General features: G+C 54.6%; 1 protein-coding gene across 1 annotated transcript; it reads right to left on the bottom strand.

Annotated features, from left to right (window-relative positions):
• Positions 1-5,067: 5,067 nt before the first annotated feature.
• LOC113453478 (ral guanine nucleotide dissociation stimulator-like 2) lies at positions 5,068-9,490 on the bottom strand (the record flags this gene model as incomplete). Its single annotated transcript, XM_087918888.1, has 7 exons — positions 5,068-5,331; positions 7,298-7,429; positions 7,515-7,607; positions 7,713-7,834; positions 8,163-8,198; positions 9,211-9,285; positions 9,384-9,490. Coding segments are annotated over 7 exons (803 nt in total), but the record flags the coding sequence as incomplete, so codon positions are not given.
• Between the last annotated feature and the right edge of the window lie 349 nt (positions 9,491-9,839).

Genomic DNA, 9,839 nt, shown 5'->3' with positions numbered 1-9,839 from the left:
AGATGATCACAAGGAACAGAATCTCTGCTTTTTTGGATTATTGGGGGAAAGAGATTTCCAGACTGTAATGGATAAAAGGCTGTAATCCTTTAGTGGCGGAAATGGGATTACTGAACTCCGCAGAATTTCTATTAAAATTCCAGGTGATTTTATAAATTATAAATTTATTCCTTGGTTTAATATACTCTCCATCCATCCATCCTTCCTCCCTTCTTAAATAATACTGAAATCTTTTACCAGGAAGAAAATCTGCTCAGATCCTCTTACAAATATCTGTGGAAATGGATTTTTTCTCCTCCTTTGGGCAAAATATTTCCCCTCCAGAAGAAGGAAGTTCACCTCAGAGGGTGGATTCTTAGGACGGAGTCCCAGGGCTGATTTCTCTCCCCGTGAATAAAATCTCCTTCCTCCCACGATCCTCCCACTCAAAGCTTCGAGTTCTCTGGCAGGAACGGAGAATCTGGATCTTTCATAACATAAAATGTTTGTGAGGTTTATTGAGCTTCTCTCCTCTTCTATATTCTATTCTTATTCTATTCCCCCACCTGGAGACTCAGCCATGGGGCGGAGGAGGACAATCCCTGAAGAATCGAGGCTTGTTGCCTGCTGGATCCTGGCCAGTTCCTCAGTTCCGCTTCGGAGGAGCCCAAAGCTTCAGGCTGGGGAAGCGGAACCGAAGCGCCTCTGCGGCTGATGGGGGTTGGAGGAAGAAGCTCTGTGGGGTGTGTGTGTGTGTGAGAGAGAGAGAGAGATATTGGGGGGAGGCTGCGGGGAGGGTCCTTTGTCCTCCAGGTGAGAATTGAGGAGGGGGACCGAGGAAGAGCCGCTGCTCAGATGGGGAACCTGTCTGAATTCTGGGCTTGGGCCAGAAGAGAAGCGGGGATCGGGGGTCTTGGCTGGGCTCTGGGTGGGGGAAAACTCCACTTGCGATACTTCCTGGAGGGGAAGAGCGACCGGAGTCCCCCTCCTGCCCTGGGGATCTTCTCCCTCGCTCAGTTGGCATCCCAGAAGCAGATCCCGGAGTGGGGCAGCATCTCCAGGGATCGCTCCTCAGCTGACAGAAGCCCGGAGAATGTGGATCCCCCTGGGAGGGAAATGGGATCGCCCGAAGCCTCCGAGGGGGATCCGACCTGAAATGGATCAGGAGGGATTTCCAGAAGAGGCTGGACGGGCCTTTGTCCGGAGTGGGATAAGGGCTCCTCCTGCCTCGGCCATGGGGTCAGGCTACAAGATCTCTAAGGTCTTTTTGAGCCTCCCTCTCCCCGTCGACCCTCCCCCCACCGAAGCCCTCCGCTCTCCCTCCCCCCAGCCCCTCCTGCATGGAACTGGCAGGAAAGACCCCCGAGATGAATGCAGCCCCCCAAGACTGCAAGGATCCCCCTCCCACTTTCTCCGCTTCTCTCTCTGCGCCGAACTATCTCCTGTATCGGCTGCAGTCAAGGGAGACTCTGCCCGGAGACCGATGACGCTGCAAGAACGGAGGGTTCTCATTGGTCCTCCCGCTCTTTCTGGACCCTCCCAGTTCCGAAGTGAGTGGAAAACTTCCCCTTCCCCAGTTCAGACCCTCCGATTCCTCCTGGGGAGCCGGGAGCCTCCGCGTCCTTCTCGCCTCTCTTTGCGGGCGCTTGTGGGGCGGCATCCATGGCTTTGGCTGGGCTCGCCCTGGTGCTGCTGGTGGGGGCGCTGGGCCGGATCCCCGGAAGCGAAGGGGCGAAGGAGACCCCCGGTAAGGAGGGGGCTGGGCGGGGGAGGAGGGGGTGGAAGGACCCCCGGAAGGGGAAGGAAGTTGACGGGTCTCTAGAGCCTCCAACAGCTTCGATCTCTGCGTGGTCTCCTTCCTCTTCCCTACCCGTATTGCCTCCCAGGAGGAGGGACAGGGACCCCTCCCTTGTTCCCCGATTGTAGCCATGGGGGGGGTCGCAGCCGGGCCCCTCTCTCCCCCCCCCCCCATTGTCTGGGTCGGAGTGGGCTGCCTGGAAAGAGGCAGGGAAGGAAAAGCGAAAGCGAAAGAGGGAAACTGAGGCATTTTCAGAATGGAGGGGGGGCTCTGAGTTGCCCCTCCGAAAGTGGCTCCCCCTTTAGTGAGGGGGGGCTGGAGACCCTCCCTTTGAGAGGCTCTTGGGGGGCTGCACGGGGTCTTTTTGGGGAGGGGGAAAGGAAACGTGGGGATCCCCGACAGTCACCCAAAGGGAGGGAAACGGGCTGAAGATTCGCAAAAGAAGAAACGTTGAAGGGGGGAGTCCAGGGAACGGGGGGGGGGGGTTGAACGGCTGTGAGTCCTCAGAAGTGTGAGTCTAGATGTCCTCCTTGTGCCCCCTCCCCTGATTACACGCTCCCCAAAGGAAGAGAGAGTGGGGGGCATATGGCTTTTTTCCACCCAAGGAGGATGGAGGAGGCACCTCCCCTCCCCCACCTTCCTTCACCCTCCCCCTCCAGCAAGTTTGCCTCCCGATGAGACTGAGATAGTCCCCCCTTCCTCCTCCAGGGGGCGCCTCCCATCGGTAACTCAAAGGAAGGTCCCCCGCCCTCCCTTCCTCCTCGAGGGGCTCCCACTTTTCCTACTGGCTGGGAACTCCAGGGATCGCCGCTCAGCTGACAGAAGCCCGGAGAAGGGGGATCCCCCTGGGAGGGAAATGGGATCGTCCGAAGCCTCCGAGGGGGATCCGACCTGGGAGGGATCAGGAGGGATTTCCTGGCCCGGAGAACCGATGGATCAATGGAGCAGCCCCCTCCCCACCTGGAATTGGGGGGAATCCGTCCATGGAGGTTTTCCAGGAGAGGCTGGACGGCCGTTTGTCCGGGGTGGGATAAGGACTCCTCCTGCCTCGGCCGGGGGTCAGATTAGAAGATCTCTAAGGTCCCTTCCAGCCTCTGACCCCCCCTCTCTCCCCGTCGACCCTCCCCCCACCGAAGCCCTCCGCCCTCCCCCAGCCCCTCCTGCATGGAACTGGCAGGAAAGACCCCCGAGATGAATGCAGCCTTCATACCTTGTTCTAAGATTCCCTCTGCAAAATTGTTGGCTAAACTATTTATACTACATATCTATAGACTACGTGGTGTTCCTGAGTGTATAATTTCTGACCGAGGGGCTCAATTTACCTCGAACTTTTGGAGGGAGTTCCTGAAGTTAATAGGCTCCGCCCAGGGCTTAAGCTCCGCTCACCATCCCCAAACCAATGGGGCCTGTGAGAGAACTAATGCAGTGCTAGAACAATACCTTAGATGTTACATAAATTATCAACAGGATAATTGGGCTGACTTATTGCCATTTGCCGAAGTGGCATACAACAATTCTGTACATAGTAGTACTGGATTTACCCCCTTTAAAGTGGCGTCCGGACAAGATTTTGTACCCATACCTGAGCTTCCTTGTGAAAGGCCTAACATCCAGTCATTAGACGAATGGATATCTCAACTCTAACTTAATTGGCCACTTGCTTGTAAAGCATTAGATGACGCACATCAATCTCATAAGAAGTTTGCAGATAAAAAGAGAACTCCACAGAAACCTTATCAAGTGGGTGACAAAGTTTTCTTGTCCACCAAATACCTACAAACCACTCAAAAGTCGAAGAAGAAACTTGGTCCTAAATATGTGGGTCCTTTCACAATTGAACGGATCGTAAATCCTGTGACAGTCCAATTGAAACTACCAAAAACTCTTCGACGAATCCATCCGGTTTTCCATGTTAGCTTGTTAAAACCTGAACACACTTCTGGTCTGAGACTAACCCAGACTGATCCTCCTATACCATTGCTGATTGAAGGTGAACAACATTTTGAAGTTAAAGAAATTCTGGACTCTCGTAAATGGAGGGGTCGCCTCCAATACCTCGTAGCTTGGAAACATTTTCCTTCTTCCCAAGCTGAGTGGGTCAGTGAAAAGGATGTTAGCGCCCCTAAGCTGATCAAAGACTTTCGCACAAAGTATCCTGATAAACCCCTCAGCCGTGCGCACACCTGTTGCCGGCAAACCACAACAGCACCCTTCCCATGCTTGTTCTGCCTTGTTCAGCATCTGCAGCCCTTGCAGGGACCTCTAAGTGGAATGGTGGTCCAGTTGGTTGGAGAAAAAAGCTCAACCCTGCTTGCTAAAACTGGAACTCAGCCAAGATTGATTGAAACCCAGTTGTCAGCCTTCAAGATCTTCTACTACTGCTTTGCATCCTTTGGCTGCCATAAGTAACGGGGGGAGGAGGGGGCAACGTCTGGGAAGAGAGCTGGAGGTGTTACATTCTTGTGTTGCGTAAATGAGGAGACGGGGGAGTAGAAACTCCTGCTTAGGTTTCTATTTCTCGCTTAGCTTTCTTTTCTCTGCGCAGCGGCAAAACTTTATCAAAATATGCCAAGGTCAACGGACAGAGGCCTCATCACCACCTGAGGATGTCCACATGATCATATTCACAACTTTTAATTGGAAGAATCATTTGAACTGTGGGGGGTGGGAACATTTCCATCACTTTGTACATGTGATTTACGCACCTAATTTCTCAGATTCAGAATTCTACTGATGCTACCGCTTCATTTTCAGTAAAAGATATCTTTTCTCTAATCTAAAGAGTCTAAGTCTTTCTTTCTTGAATTTTGAATGAAGCACCACCTGACACCCAGAGAGCTAAACTACAAACATGGCGGTTTGCTTAGTTGTTGTTGTTTTTTAATTGCTTATTTATTTATCTTTTTATCATCTGTAACCTGCCTACCCAATCGGGGAGACGGGCGGCATGTCAATTTAATAAAACTAATAAATACTGGTAGTCTTTGACTTACGACCATAACTGAGGCCAAAATTCCTGTTGCTAAGCGAGATGAGTGAATGTCGGCCCATTTTTACACCTTTCCTTGCCACCTCCCTCAAGTGAATCACTGCAGTTGTTGAGTGAGTAACCGGGTTGGTAAGTTCAGTCTGGCTCCACCCTTGACTTTTGGTTGTTGGGAGATCGCCAAAGGGGATCCCATGAATTCGGGACACTGTGACCGTTATAAAGACGAGTCACTTGCCAAACATCTGAACATTGACCAGGTGACCACAGGGAGGCTGTAACCGTCGTTAAGTGTGAAAACCCCCAAGCCCTACTCCTCCCCCGCCCCGCTCACCAGGATACTCTTGTAGAGGGTGCCGTTCTGCAGCGCCATGCTGACCCGGATGATGCAGCAGTCCGAGGGGGAGGCGCCCCCCTTGTTGGGGGCCTGGGGGTAGACGGAGCCGCAGGAGGCCGAACGCCGGTGGCCCTTGATGAAGCCGCACCCCGTGGCTGGGAGAGGGGCCAGGCCATCCCTGGGGGAGGATGGGGGAGACATGTCCAGGGCTGGGACGGAGGGCCAGTTGAACTGGGGGAGACGGGATGGGAAGTGAGGCAGCGGGGACCGGCGCTGGGTTCAGGAGAAGGGCCCCGGGGGGGTCACCAGGGATACTGGCCTGGGGCCCTCCTGCTTAAAAAAGGATTCCCTGATCTCTCCGTGCTGGGGACCTCCTTCCTCCATTTTCATCCTCCTCTTCCTTCCTTGCCCTTCCTTTCTTCAGCTCCTTCTTCCTCTTTCTTCTCCTTCCTCCTTCCTTTCTCCTCCTCCTCCTTTTTAACTATTTCTTCCTCCGTCTCTTCTCTTTCCCCTCCTACCTCGTCCTTTTCCCTTCCTCCTCCTCTTCCTTGGTTCTCCTCCTCTTCTCTTCTTCCTCCTATGCCCTCCTGTTCCCCCTCCTTTACACTTCCTCATCCTTCCTTCCTCCTCCTCCTCCTCCTCTCTGCTATTTTCTCCTCTACCTCTTCTCTTCCTCTTCCTTCTTCTTCTTCCTCCTCCTCCTCTTCTCTTCTTCCTCCTCTCTGCTATTTTCTCCTCTACCTCTTCTCTTCCTCCTTCCTCTTCCTTCTTCTTCTTCCTCCTCCTTTTCTGCTCTTCCTCCTCTTTTCTTCCTATTTCCTCCTCCACCTCTTCTCTTTCCCCTCCTACCTCGTCCTTTTCCCTTCCTCCTCCTCTTCCTTGGTTCTCCTCTTTTCTTCTTCCTCCTATGCCCTCCTGTTCCCCCTCCTTTACCCTTCCTCCTCCTTCCCTTCTCCTCCTCTTCTCTTCCTCCTCTCTATTTTCTCCTCTACCTCTTCTCTTCCTCCTTCATCTTCCTTCTTCTTCCTCCTCTTCTTTCTCCTATTTTCTATACCTCTTCTCTTCCTCCTTCCGCTTCCTTCTTCCTACTCCTCTTCCTCCTATTTTCTCCTCTACCTCTTCTCTTCCTCCCTCTTCCTTCTTTTTCCTCCTGCTCCTCCTTCCTTTCTTCTTCTCTTCCTATTTCCTCCTCCACTTCTCTTTCCCCTCCTACCACTCCTTTTCCCTTCCTCCTCCTTCCTCCTCTTCTTTTCTTCCTCCTATGCCCTCCTGCTCCCCCTCCTTTACCCTTCCTCCTCCTTCCTTCGTCCTCCTCCTCCTCTTCTCTGCTATTTTCTCCTGTACCTATTCTCTTCCTCCTTCCTTTTTTCTTCTTCCTTCTCTTCTCCCTCCTATTTTCTCCTCTACATCTTCTCTTCCTCCTTCATCTTCCTTCTTCTTCTTCTTCTTCCCCTTTTCTTCTCCTTTCTTCCTTTCTTCCTCCACCTCTTCTCTTCCCCCTCCTATGCCCTCCTGTTCCCCCTCCTTTACCCTTCATCATCCTTCCTTTGTCTTCCTCTCCTCCTCTCTCCTATTTTCTCCTCTACCTCTTCTCTTCCTCATTCCTCTTCCTTCTTCTTCTTCCTCCTCTTCTCTTCTTCCTCCTCTCTATTTTCTCCTCTACCTCTTCTCTTCCTCCTTCCTCTTTCTTCTCCTTCTTTTTCCTCCTCTTCCGTTTCTCCTCCTCCCTCCTTTTCCTTCTCTCTCCTATTTCCTCCCCCACCTCTTCTCTTTCTTTTTTCCTCCTCCTGCTCTTTCCTCCCCCCTCCCCTCCCCCTCCCCATTTCCTCCTTGTTCTCTTTTCTTACTCTTCTCTTTCTCTTCCTCCCTCCCTCCTTTGGCCATGCCTAGGTTGATGGACTCACAGTGCGAAGTCCCTTCCGTGCGGGGGGGTCACGAAACATGGGCCCCTTTGGAGCCCATCAGATCTTGGAGTACAAGTTTGGGGGAACCCAACAGGACCCCCATCAGAGGAAGAACCCCGCCTTCTCTGTGGCTTGGCTTCGAAATAATGCTAAGGACTAGAAATTTGGGGGAGGCAGTTGGCTCAGCCACCCTTGACTCTGAGGTCTTTTCACTTCGGGGGTCAGCCTCCCCCCCGCCGTCAGAAGGAGCAGAATGGGAGAGTCTGGAGGAAGGAGGGGCAGTCTTGACTCACCTGGACTGATTGGGGAGAGCCCCCCAGGGCAGTGGGGGAGGGAGACGAAGGGCCCAATCGATTGGGCGAGACTTGGGGGAGCCAGTTCTGTCCCAGGGCAGGGGGGCACTCACTCCCAGCGAGGTGATCAAGCTGGAGAGGAAAGACGGGGGGTGAGTGGGAAATTGGGGAGGGGTAGAGACCCCCGCCCATAGACCCTTCCCTTCCCGGTCCTTACTCTGTGCAGCGCGTGATCACCAAGGTGGGCTTGCTGGGCTTGGGGGGAGCCCCTCCCTCGCTGGGGGCCTCAATGGTGCAAGACAGCTGATAACTGGAAGGGGGAGAGAGAGAGGGTGGTAAGTCGGAAAGGGGGAGAGGACAGGGGAGATGTCCAGGTGCAGCTCACCCCCCCTCCAGAGCCCCCCCCCCCATTCACCTCTGGGCCTCGCTGAGGAGGGGCAGGCACTGCAGCCATCGCTGGAGGGCCCGGTCGGGGACCAAGGCGTAGTTGCGGCATTTGGCCTGCAGGAGGCGCAGCCGGGTGAGGATCTCAAACTCCTGCAGGGGAGGCAGAGGAAAGAGGGGGAGCAGGGGGGTCCTTCCAAGGGGGGGAGGGGGCCAAGGGGGGACCCCTAACTGCAGGGGCCCCCAACCTTAGCAACTTCAAGGCTGGTGGACTTCAGCTCCCAGAATTCCTCAGCCAGCAAAGCTTACTCTCTTGCAATCCCTTCCACTGCACTCTCTCGTCTTTGGAGAGGAGAGGAGAAGAAGGAACAGACGCGGCTGGCTGAGGAATTCTGGGAGTTGAAGTCCACAAGCCTTAAAGTTGCTAAGGTTGGAGACCCCTGCCCTACTCCACCCCCCCACACACACACTCAGCACTGACCTTCCGGTGCTTCTCAAAGTTGATGTAGCCGCTGGTCTGCAGAGAGAGAGAGAGAGAGAGAGATGAGAGGTGTCCGGTCAGCCCCCGGGCCCATCTGCATCCAAGCCCACCCCCCAAGATTGTACCCATTTCAGAGAAGGACTGCGAGGCACACAGGAAGCTGCTTCTGCCACACCGTTGAGCCCCACCGCCTGCACAACACACACACACACACACACAAAGAGGATTTGGGCCGGGCGGCAACCAGCTCAATTGGTCAGATTCAACTGTGTCGCCTACACCGGGGTCCCTAACCTGGGCCCCTTTAAGACTGGTGGACTCCAACTCCCAGAATTCCTCAGCCAGCTGGCTGAGGAACTCTGGGAATTGAAGTCCACCAGTCTTTAAAGGGGTCAAGGTTGGAGATCTCCGGCCTACCCGATTGTGGCGTGAAGTGAAGTGAAGACGCTTCATCAGTCGAATTCCCGCCTCCGCTGAGCCGTTCGAAGGAGGGCCAAAGTCTTGGAAGCTGAGACCTTCTGGATCTTGTTCTCCCCAGCCGGCCACCCCTCTGTTCCCATAATCCACAGCACCAACCAAGCAGGGGGGGAAAAGCTTCCGTAGGCCCCCTTGGAAGAGGCTGACCCAATGCTACACACACACACATATACACACACACGTATCCTTCGACTTAACACCGCAACGGAACTCCAATTTTCCGTTACTAACCAAGGCAGTTCAGTGAATTCTGTCCCCTTGGTTGGACCCTTTTTGGTCCCAGTTCACTCCAGTTGCAAAGTGAACCATTGGTCGCAAGTGTGAGAACCGATCCGCATTCACTTTTTGCAGTGCCGTCGTATCTCCGAATTTTAAGAGAGGGTTGTAACTTGAGAACCATCCGGACGCGCACACAACCTTCAGCCTCGCACAAATGCACCAGCTTTGCTGCTTCCAGCCCCACCCCCCACCCCTACGGCAGCCCTCAGACCACTCCCTCTACCACCCAAGCCCCCTTGCTGGGGGAGGGGCAGCAAAGCCCCCCCTGGCTCTTCCCCCCCGCGGGACTCACCTGCAGGCGGGTGGGGGTGGCCGCATCCAGCATCACCAGGTCTTTCAGGAAGGTGCCCAGGTAGGGAATCACGCCCTGCAGGGACGCCCGGAGGTTAAGGACCACGGGGGGGGGGACCCCTGTCCCCTCCCCAAGACCAGCCCCCCTCCTTGAGAGCAGACCCCTCCCCTCACCAATGGGCGTTGTTCCAGCAGCCTCCGCTGATGCTTGCGATGGGGGAGTTCGGCCCCTCCCACTGCTGTTCCAGGCCCACCTTCCTGGGGGAGCAAAAAGGGAAGAGCTGGGAGGGGGGAGGAAACACCCCCACACACACCAATAGCCCCCCCCAAGGCCTACAGGATCCCCCATAATCCAGCACTGAAATGCGGGGGCGGGGGGCACAGCAAATACATCCAGCTTTGATCCACCGTCAAGCCCCCAGCTTCCAATCCCCTTCGAGGGTCTCAAGAAGGAGGCATCATCCCCTGCTAGGATACAACCGGGGACGATGGGAGTTGAAAGCCCAGGGATGGCACCCAGATCGGGGGCGTGCGCGCGCAAACAATCAATACTTCCAAGCCGGGAGAATACCGCAGTCGTACTTTCTGGTCCTCCGCAGAATACGGGCACCACAGAAACGCCGATGTTAA

This window comes from Pseudonaja textilis, unplaced genomic scaffold (assembly GCF_049901715.1).
Source record: "Pseudonaja textilis isolate UNSWEBS1 unplaced genomic scaffold, rPseTex1.2 PTEXSCF155, whole genome shotgun sequence".
Classification (NCBI taxonomy): Eukaryota; Metazoa; Chordata; class Lepidosauria; order Squamata; family Elapidae; genus Pseudonaja; species Pseudonaja textilis.
This window is presented reverse-complemented; position numbering and strand designations above follow the sequence as displayed.